Here is a 20666-nt window from a genome sequence, read left to right as displayed (position 1 = left end):
AGAAGAAGTTCTCGAGATTGAGGACACTTATGAAGTGGGAGAATCTGAAGCTTCTTGAAGTATCATGAGAGAGAGGAGTGCACTTGTAGTCTTTATCCTTGTCTTTTATTTTATCTTCTATTCCACAAGATGTTATTAACCTCCTTTTGAATTCAATGAAATTTCGTTTCCGCAAATTTATCCTAAACATACGTACTTACATTTGATATCTACTCAATTGAGATATTCCCGCTTCTATCATGGCACAGACGTAAGCTCTAGAATATACTTATTTCTTAGTACTTAACCACTGAAGAGAGAAAAATAAGAGAGTAAAAAAAAGCAAAATAAATCATGAGAAGCGATTCCCTGACTCTACGATGATAAGTCGGGCGTAGACCCATCAAACGAAGGGTTTTCACCGGCTTTTGCTAGAAAGAAGATTGAGCGACAATCAACAAAGTCCAAAAGAGAGAAAAAGAAAAGAAAATATGGAGCAAGCAACAAGCCCTCAGAACCATGCTAGCACTAAGGCATCGACAAAAATTCCTCCCCCCAAAGGGGACACCAGTGCATGAGTGCACCATTCAGAACAAGACGGGGGAAACTAACCTATCAACGATAAAGGACCCTGTTCCAGGATCAATGAAAAGGTTCAGATCTATGATGACTCAAAGTAAAAAAAAAAAGGGCAATGCTGAAAAGGCTCAGGGGCAAAGTCAAGCCAATCAGAAGTAAGAGAAAATTATCAAGTAGACGTAACTAGCCGAGGGGCGTCAAGGGGACAAGAGCGGTTGACATTGCCCAGCAAATGGGTGATCAAATGTATGAGAAAAGCTCACTTTAACGAAGAAAGATCAAATGCGTAGGCGAATGAAGCCGAAGGCGGTGACAAAGTTTAGAACTTTAATCAATCTCGAGGGAACCGAGGAATCCTTCTCATGAAAAAAAAGAAAGAAAATCCCGATAGGTTGAAAATCCGCAAAGGACGACCTATGCAACAATAAGGGACACCCCAATAAGTGAAAACCCCACGGGGCGCTTATTTGAAAATTCCGGGGATAAAAGGAGAGAGTTAAAATAACTGAAATGTGAAAACCCGAAAGGGCATACTTCGGTGACAGTGGTTAATAAACTGAGCAGTAAACAATTCAATGTATATTTGCCAAGTGCTTTATTTAAGCTAGACGGTTGCATTTGCAATGAAAACACCCGCATCAATAGACACCCCATCTCAACTAAAGTCGCCTCGACACCCATGAACCGATCCAAAATCTATAAAAAAAACAAAAAAGACTATTCTTCTCTCTCATGCTCCATGAAGTTTTGTTCCTCTGCTCCTCTGTTGTCCTCTTAAGAGTCAAACTTCGACTGAAGCAACTACTCCCGAACGGCAGTATCCCTAGCTTGAGCGCACGTGAAATTTCACCTCGAGTTGGCAGGGGCATGCGCTCGCATCAACTTCTAACCCACACCAAGACGGTAACTTCAATCACGGGCACGACCATACAATCAGATCACCATCCATCTCGCTCCGGAAGCTTCTCCATTAACGAAGGCATCAGGCATGAACTCATCATCAAATGCTCAACATAGAAGTGGCCCGTGGATGTAAACCCCCTGCGCTATCCGGTATCATTCACAATCAAGAAAGAAAAAAAAAAGAAAAATTGAACAAAAAGGTTGGATTGAAAACCTCAAAAGAGGCGATCCAAGCAAAAGAAGAGATAGAGAAAATTGGTGAGATTTAGAAAAGATGAATTGAAAACCCCTAGGGGCAGTTCATGCAAAAGGAGAGATAGAGAATATCGGAGAGATCCCGTTGAGTTGAAAACCCGAAAAGGGCGGCTCAGGTAAAAATTAGGGAAAAAATGAATACATCTAACTCTGGTTAAAAGCGAGAGCCCTTTTGACACGAGCTCATCAAGACCAAATCCTCATCCTTACAACCCTTAGTTTCAAACTTAACCTCGCCCTCATCCTCGCACTCCTTGGGGACGGCCTGAAACATCATTTCTCGATCTGAAGCTACAAAAATCCTCCAAGCCTATGAAAAGGGAATCCATCCGAGCATCTCATCCACATGTACATAGTTTGCATTCTCACATGTCCATACATCCGCATAAAGCAAAACGCATAGGGCACACTTACATACATTCAAACATTCTTCGTCCTTACAACCCTTAGTTTCAAACTTATCCTTGCCCTCATCCTTGCACACCTAGAGGATGGCCTGAAGCATCATTTCTCGATCTGAAGCTACCGAAATCCTCCAGCCTATGAAAAAGGGAATCCATTCAACCATCTTATCCACACATACATAGTTTGCATACCCACGTGTCCATACATCCATATAAAGCAAAACACATAGGCCACATGTATGCACATTCAAACACACGCACGGTCACCTGCACACACACACATAAGTGTTTACACGCATCCATAGACTAGGCTACATTCACCCATCTATATGCATCACTACACACATGCGGTCGATTTAGAGACTAGGGTCGCTAGAAAGAGCCATTTTACCTGCGGTCGATTTAGAGACCAGGGTTGCTATTGAGCCATTTTACCTGCGGTCGATTTAGAGACCAGGGTTGCTTTTGAGCCATTTTACCCACGGTCGTTAACCAGGGTTGCTATTGAGCCATTTTGCCTGCGGTCGATTTAGAGACCAGGGTTGCTTTTGAGCCATTTTTACCCGCAGTCGTGGACCAGGGTTGCTTTTGAGCTATTTTTACCCGCGGTCGTGGACCAGGGTTGCTTTTGAGCCATTTTACCCGCAGTCGTTGACCAGGGTTGCTTCTGAGCCATTTTACCCATGGTCGTTGACCAGGGTTGCTTTTGAGCCATCTTTACCCGCGGTCGTTGACCAGGGTTGCTTTTGAGCCATTTTTACCCGCGGTCGATTTAGAGATCAAGGTTGCTTTTGAGCCGTTTTACCTGCGGTCGATTTAGAGACCAAGGTTGCTATCGAGCCACTTTACCTGCAGTCGATTTAGAGACTAGGTTCCCCAGAAAGAGCGTCCGTCCGCGGCCGATTTAGAGGCAAGGACAGGACAGCCAAGGTAAAGATCGAAGACAAAGAAAGAACTTGCGATATGGAGATCAGGTATTTCTCCTCCCACTCTATATGTGTCTTTTACTTTAATACGTTTTACATTGCATGTGTTGTATTCTAGAAAAGTTTTTTCAAAAAGCACACACGTCACTGTCAAAAAATAGAAAAGTAGGGGCAACTGTAGACACCGGGGTCGGAGAACCGATGAAGAAAAATTATAAAAAGGGATCCAAATCAGTCGATTAAAATAAATGATGAGTCAATAAAAATAATAAATAAAAAAACGTTGTTCAAAGGAACCGTGGAGACCGGTTTGATCAAATTCGGAAATCGAATCGAGATGACGGGCGAATCGGTTCCGCAAATGAAATCTTAAATCATTTCGCCAAATTCGGAGTATTTCATTATTAATAAAATCTCGGGTCGATAGGGGTTTTGTTTTAGAATTCAAACAATAAAAAATAGTTTTGTAAAAAGATCGATTTTATAAAAGCTAATTTTATAAAATCGGTTTTGGCAAAAATCATTTTTAATAAAAATCATTTTTTTTGGATAATTTTAGGAGTTTTTTAAATATTTTTATACAAACGCGGTCCCATTGGGGGCCGCTATGTTCGTCACGGGCCGTTAGACGGCCCGTGATAGGTGCTGGGCCGCCTAGGCCCAGCCCAATTGCACTTGGCTTTGGCCAAGTGCAATTCGCTGCACTTGGCCAAAAGCCAAGTGCTTTAGTCTTTTATTTTTTATTTTTTATTTGTTTTTTTAGTTTATTTTTTTTTTGCTTTATTATTTTATTAAAAAGAAAAAATATAAAAATAAATAAAGAGGAAATGAGGAGAGAGTTTTCTAGGCTAATTTGGCTAATTTTGCTAATCTTTGGCTCCAAGTTTGCTTGGAGCCAAGGATAAAGAAAATTTGGGGAGCTCCATGCCTATAAATAGGATGGAGCTCAATGCACAAAGGGAGAAGAAAAAAAAACCCGAACCCCTGGAAAAATTCCCCGAGACCCGAACGAAGCAAAAACACACAAAAAATCCGACTCAAAACACTATCAATCGACTTGATTTGGCATCTCTATTACCGATTGAGAGGTAATAATCCGAGGAACTAGACTCATTTATTTATTCATCTCTTTTTATTGTTTGAATCTATTTATTTGTTTGTTTTTTACACTTTTATTGTTTAGATTTGTGAAGTTAATTTTTGGTTTTGCATTTGAAAAAGTATTTGGTTTTAGTTTTGAAATAAAAATTTCGTTTGGATCCCAATACGAACCGTGACCCGATTCAAGGGTAGTTCGGGATCCAAACGTCGTAGATCCGTTGTTTTATAAATGTTTTGAACCGTTATTTTCAATAAAACGTCGTTTTAGAATCCTCCGTTACAAACCATGACCCGATTTGGGGTAGTTTGGAGGCTAAAATGATAAAATAGAGTAGATCTAATGTTTTTGATAAATCTGGAAAATATAGGAGCTGTTCTGTAATTACTCGTTTTCTGTCACTAAAGGCAGTTTACCGACGGATTTTCCGTCGGTAAATCTGCTGAAATTTTAAAAATACTCTTTTAAGCCCCTTTTCTTAACTTTTGGATATTTGGTCCCTTGTATATGTATATGTGATTATGTAATTATTTTATTAAAATTATTTTGGGGGTATATAACTAATACTTATTTATTATATATTTACTCATTTTGTGTTTGGGTATTATTTATATTATTCTAACTTTGTAAATATATATATATATATATATATATATATGTATATATAGGTTTTCTTTAAGCTCATTTAAGCTATATCTAGTTATTATTTTTGTGGATTATTTGCTTGGCCCATTTGGGATAATTAATAAATGCTTTTGGGGTTATTAGATATTATTTTGGGTATTGATATTGGGATGTATATTTAGGTGAGTTAATTTCCATATAGTTATTATGTAAAAAACTATTTTGGGGTTAAATGTTATTTTCTTATTTATGAACCTTGTTCATTTTTTTTTTACATTTTTTTTATTAAAATAAAAGTGTAATGTGTCTAGTAGTATTTTCATTACTATTTTACATATTAATAATCATAGGATATATCATTTCTTCACTTATTTTCAATCTATAGGTATAATTACCATCTTTACCCAAAACATATATATATATATATATTTATTTATTTATTTATATGTTTATTTTTCTTTTGGTTCCTATATATATATATATATATATATATATATATATATATATATATATATATATATATATATATTTTAAAAGTATTTGGGTTGGGTGAATTTGGGTTTAATTTGTAAGTGTTGTAATTATGTTCAAATAAAGGATAATTGAGTGAAAAATGGAAAATAAACCACAAAAAAGAAAGTTTGATTTGTTTATTTAAGCTAAGGTTTTTTAGACATCCCTAAAGTGTAAATAAAAGGCTTTCTTTTATCATTTTAAACCACTTTCTAAACATCACGTTTTAAAACCTTAATTCGTTCCAACGACGGATTAAGCGAACCTTGTAATTAAAATTGTTTTTGTGAATAATGAGGTTTTGAATTGTTTTCCTAACTAAACGGTTTTGTACAAAACAAATTGACTTGTATGCTTAATCACGCTTTTAGATAGAAACTGTTTGCTCAACGTTTTCAAACGTTCGAGTCGTTCCAACGGCGATTCGAGTGAACATCACTAACGGGGTTTTGAAACGTACTTAAATCGTTCCAACGACGATTAAGGTACGAACCATGTAAATAAACTCATTTTTGGGGAATGAGATTAGCTTAGAGTTAGTGTATAGTCTAAAGCATAAAATCACACTGTGAATAAATCAATTCTTTCTTCCCCCCCTCTCTCTCCTATATACTTTAAATTTATGCAAAATGGGTGATTCTTTACTAAAATGGCTTTCAAATAACATGCTCAAAACGGTTTTCAAAGTGAGAAAGAAAAGGTTTCAAATGAATTTTAAACTTAAAGAAATATGTGATTAGTCCGTTATCGCCTAACACGTTGAGTAGGAGGCCGGTGGTTCATAACCGGGCGATGTCGGGGTGCCTAGTAGCCTTTCTCCAGAAAGGAGCTAGCCTTCTCGGCTCGTACCTAAGTTTCCCGAACCCTCACCGGTTTCCCGCAAGGGATCGATGTTCATTTTCCCATTCGTGGGTGGCGACTCTTCCATACTCCGAGCTCCGGTCCTGCTTACGTCGCCAATCACCGCTTACGTCGCCATGAGGTGTCCACCCCCCGGTCCGCCCAGTAAAAGTAATCTTAGGTTCACTCTTACTCTTGGTCAGTCTTTTAGTGAATGACTCAGTAGCTGGTTCTTGGTCAGCGGTTACTGAGTGTGGATCATCCTCGGTCAGCGGCCGGTATCTACCTGCAGGGTTAGTTTCATCGAACTCCACATGTACTAACTCTTCTAAAACTTGAGTTCGTTTATTAAAAACTCTGTATGCTTTGCTGTTTGTTGAGTAGCCTAGAAAGAAAGCCTCATCAGCTTTTGAATCAAACTTTGCTAAGCTATCTTTGGTATTTAAAATAAAACATTTACAGCCAAAGGCACGAAAGTATCCAATGTTGGGCTTTCGTCCTTTCCAAAGTTCATAGGGGGTTTTCTTAAGTATAGGTCTAACTAGAGCCCTATTAAGAATGTAGCACGCTGTGTTGACAGCCTCTCTCCAAAAATACTTTGGAAGTCTATGCTCATCCAGCATTGTCCTGGCTATTTCAACCAGAGTTCTGTTCTTCCTTTCAACAACCCCATTTTGTTGAGGTGTTCTAGGAGCAGAAAAGTTGTGGTCAATGTCGCTGGCTTCACAGAATTCAATAAACTTTTGGTTTTTGAATTCTCCACCATTATCGCTACGGATGTGAGCTAATTTTAGGTCGTTATCATTTTCAATTTTTCTAACCAAATTTGAAAATGTCTCAAAGGTCTCATCCTTGCTAGTCAGCAAGATGACCCACGTGTACCGAGAGAAGTCATCTACAATGACCAAGGAAAATCTTCTTCCACCCAGACTTAGCGGCTGGACTGGACCGAAGAGATCCAAGTGTAGTAACTCTAACGGACGCTTAGTTGAGACAATATTTTTGCTGTGAAAAGATTGTTTGGTTTGTTTTCCAGCTTGGCAAGCGTGGCATAATTGATCTTTTTCAAACTTAAGTTCAGGCAGTCCCTCAACCAATTGATTTCTTGCTAATTTGGCCAGGAGGTCCATGCTTACATGACCAAGTCTCCTGTGCCATAGCCAGGAATTTTCTTCCTTTGATACTAAGCATACAGTTTTTGAAAACTTTTTCTCTAAGTCTAGCATAAAGACATTATCTATGCGAGGGGCAGTTAAAATTAACTCATTTGATTCACCCTCGTATATTTTACATCCAGTAGCATCAAATATAACTTTTCTCCCATTGTCACATAGCTGAGCTACGCTGAGTAAGTTATATTTGAGTCCGCTGACTAGGGAGACAGATTCAATAGTAGGATTACCTCCAATGGTTCCTGACCCTACTATCTTACCCTTCTTGTTGTCTCCAAAACTTACACTTCCTCCTCGTTTACGCTCAAACGTGATGAACTGAGTTTCATCACCAGTCATATGCCTCGAGCATGCGCTGTCAATATACCACATCTTTGACTTCTCGGCACATCTCAGGCTTACCTGCATTGTAACTAGTTACTTTTAGGTACCCAATTCTTTTTGGGTCCTTGCTTGTTAGGTGCAACAGGTAAAGCATCATATTTTATTTTATGGCGACATACTTGGACAGTATGGCCATTCTTTCCACAGAAGTCACAGCTGATCTTCTGTTTAGGATGTTTCACTGACTTGTCAGCACCCCAGTGCTGAGCGTGCCAGCACACCTTAGTGGTGTGTCCTTTCTTCCCATAAAAGTCACACTGGACTTTTCGCTGGGGATTCCATCTCTGCTGAGTACCTTGGTACTGAGTTCTCAGAGGAATGTTTCTTTTATTTGGAACCTTTAATTGGTTCTGGATAGTTGTGACGTCCTTTCTCAGTTTCTTTGAAACTGATTGGACTTCAGAGACAGACTCGTGTATGATCTTCATGTTATCATGCAGAGTTGAATTGTCCTGAAGAAGGAATCTGAGGTCACTCAGCTTGACCTCTTCCACTTCGTCACAGCGCCTGCTGAGTGCTCTAACTTTCTTATTACACTTCTTGACAAGTGTGTAGAGATCACTCAGGGCATTAACCATATCGTTTCTGAGCTGGGGAAGAGTAATTACCTCATTTGATTGCTCCTCGTCATCTGATGCGACGGATAGGTCAGCATGCTCAGAGACACACGGCTCAGCAAGTTCGTCAGCCATGAAGCATATCTTCGCTGACTCGGTGGCCTCAGTTTTTGTAGATGAAGACTCATCACTGTCGCTCCATGTAGCCACCATTGCCTTTTTGCCGCTCTTCTTGTCTTTCCTCAGTGTGGGGCAGCTTGACTTAATATGGCCGGTTTGATGGCACTCAAAGCATGTAATGGGCTTTGAGTTGTCCTTTTTGTATTTGCTGTCGCTTGAGTCAGCTTTATACTTATCAAACTTTATGTAAGGCTTCTTAGAATATTTGTCGTTCTTCCTGAATAGCCTTTTCATCTTCCTTGTGAACATGGCCATCTCCTCATCATCAGTTGAGCTCCCGTCAGTGGAGTCAGCTTTCATGACAAGAGATTTCTGCTTCTTGTCTTCAGATTTTTCCTTCACCTCGAAGTTTTTCATAGATATCTCACGGGTCAGCAACGAGCTGATGAGTTCATCATATTTGTAGGTGGTTAAATCCTGAGCTTCCTCAACAGCTGTCTTCTTTGCTTGCCAGTCTTTAGGAAGACTCCTGAGTATCTTTTTGACTTGTTCTTCCTCAGTGAAGATTTTCCCAAGTCTCTTGAGCTCATTAATGATGTTGGTAAACCTTGCATTCATGTCTGAAATGCCCTCATCATTGTTCATCTCGAACAGCTCGTACAGTCTCATCTACTGATTCACCTTGGACTCCTTTACTTTATTGGTTCCCTCGTAGGTGACTTCCAGCTTTTTCCAGATCTCTTGCGCCGACTCACAACCTGAGATTTTATTATATTCTGCAGCATCGAGTGCACAGTGAAGCATATTGATAGCCGAAGCGTGATTTTGAAGCTTCTTAAGATCATCCTCTGTCCATTTGGCCTCAGCTTTTACAACTGTTTGGCCAGCCACAACTTCGACAGGTACAAATGGGCCTTGCACTATAGATAGCCAGACACTCATATTTGTAGCTTGAATGAAGTTTTTCATCCTATTCTTCCAGAAGGTATAGTTAGACCCGAAGAATAGGGGAGGCCGAGTGATGGACAGCCCCTCAGGCAATATCTGAGTTGTTTGGTTTCCTGGGAGAAACCGAGTACTGTTTTCGCCCATTGTAGGGATCAGCTCAAGGTTGTTAGACCTTTTACAGTGAGCTTTTAAGCTCTGATACCACTTGTTGGTCCCTTATAATGTTACAAGTATAGTTCCAAGGGGGGGGTTAAGAACTATTTAAACTTTTTATAAAATTTGGGCAAACTTCTTTTCTTAAGAGAAAAGGTTTTAACAGCGGCGCTGAGTAATCAGTAAGATACTGGCTTAGTCAACTGGTGACTAGGTCAGTTTCTTGACTTGAGTCAGGAGATAGCACTTAAAGTCTATTCCTGAGCTCAGATGTTCGATGCGCACAACTCAGCTTGACCTCTTTACTTGGTCAGTTTTTGGTTATTTAAGCAAGCAATATATATAAGGAGTTTAAGGTAAGAAATACGTTACTCAGTAGATTTATCCAGGTTCGGCTTCTTCTAAGCCTACGTCCTGTCCCCGGAACACGTTCCGAGATTTCAAATCCTCTACTGAGCTCTTTAAAGGTAGAGCCTCAAACCTTTTACAATCTTAGCAACTGAGTATAACAAGAGTACCTTCCTCTATACCTCTACTCAATCCTAATCTCTCGCTGAGTACTATAACCGAGTACTCAGCCTCTCCTTTCTACTTTCTAGAAATGATAAGTGTTTGTCCTAAACAATGATTTGCTAAGACACCTTAGATGATTGAATAATCACTCTAGACTTTTACACAAAAGATATTGAATGTAGTGTAAGGTTGCTTTGCTTTTTGCTTGCAGAACTTTGCGTAGAGATTTGGTCATCGTAATGGCTTGATCAAGTTCTGTAAGTTGAAGCTTCTGATGGCACTCTATTTATAGAGACGTCTGGGCATCGGTCATTTCGAATTTCGAAATAACCGTTGGAGGGAAACGGCTTCCTGTCGTTGTCATCCTGACTTGCTCAGAGCTCTCGGCCAATCAGATTTGTGTATCTTCTGTCCTCGGTCAGCTTTTGGTCAGCTCGGCAGACTGTCTCTCCTTTTATGGTAAAGTCAACTAGACAGCATACTGTGTCGTCTGAACTTTACCCAAAGTGGAAATACTTTGTCTAGAAGGTTTCCTTAGCCAGCTGCTGTCTTGTACGCTTTGTCGAGTCTACTCAGCAGCTTCATCTTGAAGTTGTTTCCGAAGGTCTTCTAGATCCTTCTTTCGCTGAGTTGCGTTTTGTCCAAAGCGACAACGTTTTAACAAACGCGGGTCGGGTTGTACTGAGTTGTTTGACTTGGGCTTTGGCACTTGTATTGGGCTTGGGCCTTTTAATTCTTGTGTCTTATAAACAATTTAACTCAACATTGAACAAACACATTAGTAGAATAAATCAAAGCATTTAAACTTAGTGTGTTTAGAATATGTATTTCAATTATACTTAAACAATTTTGTCAAATCAAAATTATGTGGAAAGGTGTTTCAACAAACACATGCACACACACACACACACATATATATATATATATATATATATATATATATATATATATATATATATATATATATATTGAGAGAAAGAGTTTAGAAGTTACTTAGCACGACTTATCCTGGTTCGGCCTCTCTGCCTACGTCCAGTCCCCAGTTCCTCCTGGGATTTTCAATCCAATACTGAGCTCTTTCAAGGTAGAGCACAAACCCTTTACAAGGCAGTGAGTATGCAAGAGTACGTCCTATATTCGTCTACTCAGCTCCTACTAAGTACTACAACCCAGCACTTAGATTTTTCTACCACTGAATACTTACAACCAAGTACTCAGCTCAACACTCTCAATATTCCTATTGATTACACACTTGTTCTTTTTCAAGTAAAGAACACCTTAGATGATTACAAAACAATCAATCTAGCATTTACACAGAGAATAGAAAAGTTGATGTAAGATCTTTTTGTATTTGAGTGCTTTCAAGATTTTCTCTCTTGTATTTTTCTTTTGATACTTCGGCAATGATCCAAGGTTCTTGATTGTCCTTTTATAGATGAAAATCTGCAAATGGATCATTTGAATTGTTTTAGCCGTTAACACCAAAACGGCTCTTTTAGGGAACATCTTCTGGTCAGCTTCAGACTGTTTCCCCATTCCCTTCCTCTGTTTTCTTCAGGCGTCAGGTTTTGTCTTCTTGCATCAGACTTGTCTTTTTGTGCCAGTTGTCTTTTACCAATAATCCATTGACCCATGTTTCTTGGAATTAGTCTTCTGTGTATTTTCGAGGCTTCAATTATTAATGCAGAAGATTGGCAGACTTTGTCCTTTAGTGAACGGATCCTTCATGTTGTCCTGACTGTCACTCAGCTTCATTCGTTATCTTCGAATGTTCAACTTCCATGCTGAGTTCCTTCTTAGTCAGCTCCGTTCTGTTCATTCAATTTTGAAGGAGTCTTCTAATTTAGTCAGCTTCGTTCTGTTCATTCAATTTTGAAGGAGTCTTCTAATTTAGTCAGCTTCGTTCTGGCAACTTAGAAGGAAGCTTCTGATGCTGAGTTCTACTCCACTCAGCTTCTATTCTTCCATGCTGAGTTCCGTTCCACTCAGCTTGGCTTATGCTGACTTTTGTCCTGTTTAACTTTATATATATATTTGCACTCAATATTGAACAAACACATTAGTACAATTAAATCAAAGCATTTAAATTTAATTGCCTCTTAATCATGGATGATTTTGTCAAATCAAAATCTTGTGGAAAGGTGTTTCAACACAGACAGTTGTCGGAGCTTGTATTTTAGCAAACGGATCATTCATGCTGTCCTGAAGATCACTCAGCTTGTCTTTGATAGCCGTCGTTTGTGATTGTCTGCTAATGCATACACTGAGTTCTCGTTTACTCAGCTTCTACGGTCAGCTTCGTTCTACAAGACATAGTTCTCGGAAGACTTTTCTACTTTTGATACTGAGTTTCGTTCCACTCAGCTTCTTGATCTTTAAGCTTCTGTTCTGAAGATGACTTATCTTCTTTCACGTTGAGTTCCACTCTACTCAGCTTGTGTTGTGATCTTATGCTGACTTCGTCCTCTCTTACTTTTTATTTCTATTTGTATTTATATTTATACTCAACATTGAACAAACATATTAGTACAATTAAATCAAAGCACTTAAATTTAATTGTCCCTTAATCATGGATTAACTTAAATAATTTTGTCAAATCAAAATCATGTGGAAAGGTGTTTCAACAAGTTCCACGTTTCAGCAAGTAAGCTCCACGTTTTAGTGAGAAAGATCTGTAACTGCTCTGCAAGGAAAGTTCCATAACTGTTTTCCCCCACTAACCCATGTTTCAGCTCCACTACCTCCCCACTATCTCCACTTCCCAACTTCTCAACTTCCCAATTTCCACGAATTTGTACAACTCCATCATGTATTTAATGGGTTAATTATCCAATTCAACCAGAATAATTGGTAAATTACCAAATCAGTCCAATACTTCTAATTTCTCACACATTTTGACAAAAAAAGATACAATTGGCAAAATAATACCAAATCCAAGCCAAATTAAATTACCTAATTGTCCCCAAACTCCATCAATTACCTAACAGCGGCCCTGGACAGTTTGGACGGGATAGCGGGTTTTGAACAGATCTAGTTGTGAATTAGGCTGAGAGAGATTCTTGAATTGGACCGAATATCCGAAAAAAAAAATCCAGAATTGGATTGAGCCGTTCACGGAACTGAATTATATTGTTGACTTAATTAGGTACAATTCTGGAGATTTTCAAATTCTTCATATTACTGAGTAAATATGTTGGAGATTCTAGAACTGTACCTAATATTTGACAAAAGAGATCCAGAATCGGATTGAACGGTTAAATTTTTTGTGAGAACCGAACCAAATTGTACCGTTGACTTTAATAGATATAATTATGTAGATTTTCACATCCCTAATTGTACCGAACTTTACACATCCCTATTTGTGAACTCCTTTTTCCATACTTAGGGCCCGTTTGGTTCAGCTGTTAGCTAATAGCTGTTGCGGTTGCTGTTAGCTGTTTGCAGTTGCAGTAAGCTGTTAGCTGTTTGTAGTTGCAGTAAGCTGTTAGCTGTTTAATTACTAGTGTTTGGTAAAATTATATTGAAATGCTGCTGTTCGAATTTAAAATGTCTAAAATGGACATGTTTTAAATTAATCAACGATGAAATTATAAAAGGAAAAATGTGAAAAAATACCTATAATGTTTACAACTAGGAATAATTTTACTCTTAACGTCTAAAATGGTGCAATTTTACCCATAACGCTAGCAACTAAGAGCAATTTTACATCTAACATTGACAAGTTGGGTCGATTTCAAATATTATTAGAAAATATAGATATTTTATTTCTTATTCTACACCAATTACACATATCAGTAGTTTTAAAAAAGAGATTTCATATTTTTTGTGATTTAATAATAAAATTGAAAATTAATATTTATAAATTCGGTGAAATATTTGAAATTTTGTTGTCCAACTCGTACAAAAGACAATATTTTTTTATTTTCTTAAAAAAAAAAATTCATGTCTAATCATATGTTTATGATCTGTTACTAACGATGATAAAATGGTACGTGAAGTGTAGCTGACAATATTCATGACCAAGAAGACAATTTGATAAATTATTTCTCAAATTGACCCAACTTGTCAATGTTAGAGGTAAAATTGATTTTGGCTGCCAACAATATGAGTATTATTGCACCATTTTAAACGTTAAAGGTAAAATTGATCCTAGCTATAAATGTTAGGGGTATTTTTGCACATTATCCTATTATAAAATAAAAAATGTATTACACAAATTAATAAAAATAATCTATATAAAAAATAAAAAATTTATTGAACGCAACATTGTTCTTCCAGTAATTATTTTATAGAAATATAAATAATATTAAAGAATAAATATATTTTATGGAAATAAAAATGATAATTTTGTCAATAACAAATAACTACAAACAACTGTTTATGAAAAGCTTCAAATAGGAGCTTTTCGTGAAACGCTCCAAAACGCTGCAGATTTTGAAAAAAATGCTAAACGCTGCGGTTATATAAACCTAACCAAAAGTTATTTTTTGTGCGGTGTTAAACACTCCTCCGAAAAGCTAAAACAAACGCGCTTGTCATCTCTTGTGCTGGGCATACCGACCCTTTAACCCAACTAGCATTTTTCACGCATTCAGTAGACTTGATGCGGTCATCATTATGGTTTATTTAAAAGATAAGGAACCGAGCAGAAGATGCGGATTGTGAAGTTTAAGGGTAGGGAGTGGATTAATGGCGTTTGATCTCTGCTTCAGCTTCAGCTTCTCTCCCATTCTCTCTTTCAAATCTTCCCCACTTTTTCTTCCTTTTACAGTTCCATCCTTATCATCATTTTCTCCTCCTTCTCCTTTAGCTTCCAATATACTGAAGCTCAAGTTTCCCCCAATTACAGCATCTACTCAAGGTATTTATGCTTCTTTTTTATTTCTATTCTTTGTTTTTAACCATTCATTACCCACCCTTCCACTATATAGTGTACAAATTGTTTATCTAGGCTATTATGTTTCAGGAAGTCAGAATGAATTAACTGAAGATTCAAAGTTTGTTCCTTTAAATGCTGATGACCCTGTTTATGGTCCACCTGTAAGTTGTGGTTAGTTCTGTTTAACTTTATTTGGCATTACTTCCTATATTCACTCCTGATTTTGATACTTCCTGGATTAATAGGAACCTAGAGTTCAGTAATTCATTTATCCAAAGTATTCAATTCTCTTATTATGCAGGCTTTGTTGTTGTTGGGCTTTGAACTGGAAGAAGCAGTGAAGGTAAATCTTCTAATGTTGAGTAGTTGCTTTATTCATGTCTAATTGGTATGCTTTGTAATGATGGACAAATCCTTACATATTCTTCTTCCTAATGATTCTTGATTAATTTCTTGTAGTCTCCTGAGTGAGATTCTTGACTGGATACTAGTTCAGCTTCCATGTTAAACTGTTCCTTTCCAGTTATTTCTTACTAATCCAGCTTAAACAATTTTTAGATTTACTTCTCCGTTGCAATATTTCTTTTGTCATAAATGTGCAAAATTATTGGATTTTTATTGCACGCACGCATCAATCAAACCGTTAATTTCAGAATACATGTTTCTGTTTCTGATGCTCCTACAACTACATGAATATGCAACACAGATCAGGCAGCTACTGCAAGAGATGGGTGGTGAATTCTTGCAGGTAATGCCTTCTGCTTGTTTATTTCACTGGATTTTTAATTGATAAATCATTTCATAAAATTAATAGGTTGAATTATTGACAACTATTAATGAAGAAGAAGCTTTGAAAAATGGTTCATATTCATTTGAGTGTATTGAGCTAAACCATGTGCATGTTGATTGTTGAATAAACTTTCCAGGCAAAGAAAGATAACCCAGATATTGGCAATGGCATAACATAAGCTAGCTTTTCATACCTTTGAAATTTATCAGGAAGTTCCAATTTTAGGTTGATGGTTAAACATAAATTGTTAACATGGAAAGATTTGAAATTAGTAACCCAACACCTAAAAAAGATATGTTAAGTACATACCTATGTTGCATGGAAATGGACACCGAGGAATGTTATTTCTACTATATAGATATTACTTACAATAGTGAGTAGAAAATAGGAATAATTAGAAATAGATACATACTTGACAATTGATCTGTTGTTTATCTCTGGTTTTGTTTTTTCAGGTTATTTTCTGTACTGAAGACATGATTCCCGGCTCACTTTGGGAAGCAATGCATACAAGTCAACCAAAATTAGAACAAGTGGAGGTTAATTTCTCTTAATATCAATATATTGATTACTTTGATTTTCTTCTATCAACTATCAGTGATCATTATGCGCTTAAGATTAATCATTTGTTTCTGGAAGAGAGACTGATGAAGATTTTACATTTTTCTTCTCTTCCTAATCACACTGATGAGCTAGTAAACATGAACCTATAATTTTCGTCTTCAAAGTAGGATGTACTAAGCAGTTCAATATGTATTAGCCTTAAATTAAGGTGTCTTGTTCTGCAGATCGCCAAGTCATTACCAAGGATTTGCTTCTTATCTGGTCTTAGCGGGGAGGAGATGATGATGTTTATTGATGCTTTTCCGGAATCTGGTTTGTAATTCTTTCTGATGCAATCTTAGTGGTTGTAATAGGTATAACTAAAGTATATCTTTGAGTTAAATAAATGCAGGGCTAGAACCGGCTGTGTTTGCAGCTCTTGTTCCAAACAGTGCTAATAAACCAGTGGAAGAATTAATAGATGAAATCATGGGTGACCATGAAATGATGGTGAGTTAGCTGCTAAACTCCTTGACAGGTTTAAATTTTGTTAACCAATATAGTCTAATGTTTGCAGACCGGACAACAGCCCAGCTCAACATAGGGCAATTTGATCCTCGGCTCGTAAATCCGTGCTGTTGTTAGGGCAATGTGGGGACGAAAAGCACCGACGCTCACTCTAATTGAGGACACTGAACTTCAATCCGGACAAGCAATCTGATTTGCCTTAGGTACAATGTTTACCTTTCACGTAATGGAGAAAAGGCCACACAACACAAGTTATGATGTTTCCTACTTCAATGGAGTTCTCCAAAGGTTGCTTTAGACAATGTTAATAACATTAGAATTATTCAATCCTTGTATTACTATAAGTAATTAATCTCTTCATTTTAGAATTCCTTGTCGACACATAATGATAATATTAACTTCTTTTTCGAAAAATGGTAATGTGACCTTTTGCAATTGGAATCACACACAATGGATTTTAATTCAGACCTACTTTTACTGTCTCGACTCTCGTGGGTTGCGTCAAGGTGAACCTTTTATCTCTGCTTCTTTTTTTGGCATCCGGAGGATTTCCTCTGTCGATGAATACAACAGCGGGTTAATGTGGGGCTTTTTTTTTTTTTTCTTTTGGTAGTCTGTGGGGCTTCTTACTCCTTGCTCTTATAGTAGTAACAAAGTTTTTCCTACCCATTTTTGCTATGCAGACAATGTTTTGTGAACAAGCAAAAATCATATTTCTTTGTTGGTCAGCATTTTCCGGCCAGACGCATTAATGAATTGCATTCTCTCCTTGAAATGAACTTTACTTTTACTTATTTTTAGGTGTTAGGCTATTTTTGGGAGCTCCTAAGAGATGTTGACTTTCGCTTATTGCGGATAAAATTTATAATCGTCTGGCGAATTGGAAGAGAGAGTCGTTGTCCATGTTAGGATGATTAGTTCTCAAGTGTTACATGTAGATTGGTGTTTTACTCTTTTGCAGTTTACATGGGCCCTTCTTTGTAATAAGTGATATATACTACTCCCTCCATTCTTAAATAAGTGTCGTTTTAGATAATTGTTTTAGTTCTTTTTTTAAGTGTCGTTTTCGTTTTTCAATAAAATTTAGTATAGTTTTTTGGTCTAAGCATTTAAATTTTGTCTTGATTTATGTGTTTTTTAAGTTTTCAAAGTTTCTTCTCCAATCATTATAGGAGAGAGAATTTTTATTTAGTTAATCCATGTAAATTTATTAATTTAAGTGCATATTAATTGTGTTTCTTAATTTGTGTGAAAAATTCTAAAACGACACTTATTTGAGAATGGAGGGAGTATCATAAAAAGAGTATAGGTGGATCAATAAGGTTACTCTTTCAAAAGTATAACTGATAGACACGTGGTCCAATCAAAAGATAAGGTTGAGAAATACACGCTTTTTGTCCTTTATCTCTGGTGGAATAAACATAAGCAGATGCACTCCCAAAATTAATCGAAATGAATATACCATTGAGGTATCGCCACGTGGGAGTTTACTAAAATATAGGATACCCTTCAAAGTTATTATAAATACCAGATACAATATCAAAAGGTACTGAATCATTTTCCTCTTTCAACTACTTTAAAGCTCTTTCAGTAGCATCACAGACATAAGTATCAGAGTGGGGTCGTCGATTCCTGGCCCCTTATTTCAGGTGATCAACATGATCAAGCAAGCCAAGTTTGGAAATCCAGACATCAAGTGGTGCGGTGAATGTGGACAAATAAAAGTGAATTGTGACTCATATAAGCATTTTTCATCCAACTAGTAATTCAACTAGCCTCTGACATTTCTTCCTCCTCAGCTCCATCGGTAAGGAATCAGGGTCTGGTTGATGCGAGTAACAACCTGCTAGAGCCTTTGTATATAACTCCGTTGTTAGATCAGCAAATCGAAGCATGCTTGGGATCTCTTAACCATGACCAACGCAGGTTTATGGATGAGATTACAACAAAAAAAAAACTAATCTACAACATAGGTTCCGTTTAGAAATCCATGAATGTCCTTAGAGCTGAGAATGCTATGCAAATGGCATAATTGAGGGAACCAAGAGAAGACAACAAACATGTAGATAAGTATGATTTCATAGCTTATTCTACCGAACATCATATCCTCCGTACTTTCCCTAGAAAGAGTGATTGGTCTGCAGATTCTCAACATGGCACTTCTTAAGGACAGTCTGAAGAAATTCAACCCTATACACCGAAGGAATCACCATTTGTGAACACCTCTCAAGCAGCACCATTGCCCCAATAAATCCAGATCTCTTAATAGAATGAAAGATATTCATCACAGCTCGATCGAATCTCGCATTCAGCATTACGAAGAAAATCATCTCGAGCCTTCGAGACCAAGATTTAGTGATTGACGAGATCCTATATCAAATCAGATGTTGGGGGAAGGTGAGGCTTCATCCCTTAATGAAGAGATGTACAATCTTATTCCGCAGGAGCTCCGGAACGCAATAACAGATGCATAGATTGATTCTCGTATACCAGAGATAACAGATGTAGATTATATTAATACTCAGTTTTGATAATTAGACTGCTAAGTTTTAAGGATAGGTTATTATAATATTTTTAAAGGAAAATTACAAAATTGGGTCAAATAGACCCATTTATATTTTTAACCCATTTACTCAACATACTACATATCTAGACTATGTTTGTATATCTTTCCCAAAATAACCTCAATATATTTGTAATTTTACGGTGCGACTGTCTCCTCCCGTCAGACTTCGCGAATCAATGATTTCGCGAAGTCTGCGAAGCTAATGTTTGGTTTAGTTGATGATTTTAATTCGCATATGCAAAATCTGGACGTGTTTTTAACAAAATTCGCGAAGTGGCATATAACAAAAAAGGTCAAACAATAAGGGATTCTAACATTAAAATCATAGCATTATCAAAATTTACAATAAGATTGCCACAATAACAACATTAAAATTATAACATTATCAAAATTTACAACAAGATTGCCAAAATAAACTCCTAACGAATCACTTCAAAGTGAATGTGACGATTCTGCACGAAAATTTCTCCTTGTACTGGAAGTCCATACTTTTTGGGATGATAAATGGAAGTCCATGCCTTTTGGGATGGACGTATCACATGGTACACAACAAGATTGGCACAATATCTCCTAACCAATCATTTTAAAGTAAATGTGGCCAATCTTGATGGGAATTTCTCCCTATACATGAAGGAAAGTCATCTCCCCTGCATCTTAGTACGCCGCCTTCCAGAAAGGGATGCTATGTATTCAACCACCTTCAGAAAAATTTAATCGTGTTAGGCAGAAAAAATGACGATTTGGCTTCGCAAAATTAGGATTCGCGAAGCATGCGAAAATAAATGTGCAGGGAAGATGATGATTTTACTTCGCGAATCGATGATTTCACGAAGTCTGTGAGGTCTAAAACGTGACGATCTACTTCGGGAAAACGGATTACGCGAAGTCTGCGAGTGAAAAATCATGAACTTTTCTACTCGCAGACTTCGCGAAATCATCGATTCACGAAGTAGATTGTCACGTTTCAGGCTATTTCTCATCGCATATCTTTGCGAAACCAGATTACGCGAAGTGAAAAACGCAGAGAAAACAGTAGATACGTGCATTTTTCGCGCCTTTCACCATTAAAATCGTCAATAACAATATGATAAACTGGGAAAAACGATGAAAATAACGTAGAATAACCATTTCTTCGATGGTCACAAGAAGAAAGAAACCAAGAAACGAGCAGGAACAGGAAGATGAAGAACCATTGCTTCGTTTTCTAAGATTAAGAAGATGAAGAATCAATAGATGAAGAGAGAAAGAAGAGAAATACATGGTGATATGGAGAAATGGTACAGATTTCGTGAACTTTAAAGGAAGAGAGGAAGATCAAAGGTCTGGGAGAGCAACCTTTTTTGCGTAAGGAAGAGATAGGGGAAGGGGGAAGATGAAAGGGTGAAGGACTG

The 20666-nt window shown here is 37.3% G+C and overlaps 1 protein-coding gene across 2 annotated transcripts; it reads left to right on the top strand.

Annotated features, from left to right (window-relative positions):
• Positions 1 to 14581: 14581 nt before the first annotated feature.
• LOC136225647 (uncharacterized) lies at positions 14582 to 17153 on the top strand. Of its 2 annotated transcripts, XM_066013745.1 has the most exons (8): positions 14584 to 14830; positions 14936 to 15009; positions 15150 to 15191; positions 15555 to 15596; positions 16094 to 16177; positions 16427 to 16514; positions 16594 to 16691; positions 16759 to 17153. In XM_066013745.1, the coding sequence occupies exons 1-8, from the start codon at positions 14659 to 14661 to the stop codon at positions 16783 to 16785; spliced, it is 627 nt and encodes a 208-aa protein (XP_065869817.1). In that variant the 5' UTR covers positions 14584 to 14658; the 3' UTR covers positions 16786 to 17153. The 2 variants fall into 2 exon arrangements, with proteins under 2 accessions (XP_065869818.1, XP_065869817.1); XM_066013746.1 differs by lacking the exon at positions 16594 to 16691 and having other exon boundaries at positions 14582 to 14830.
• The last annotated feature ends 3513 nt before the right edge of the window (positions 17154 to 20666 follow it).

Source organism: Euphorbia lathyris, chromosome 4 (genome assembly GCF_963576675.1).
Source record: "Euphorbia lathyris chromosome 4, ddEupLath1.1, whole genome shotgun sequence".
Taxonomy (NCBI): Eukaryota; Viridiplantae; Streptophyta; class Magnoliopsida; order Malpighiales; family Euphorbiaceae; genus Euphorbia; species Euphorbia lathyris.
The sequence above is the reverse complement of the archived record's forward strand: the minus strand, read 5'-3'. Positions and strand labels throughout refer to the sequence as shown.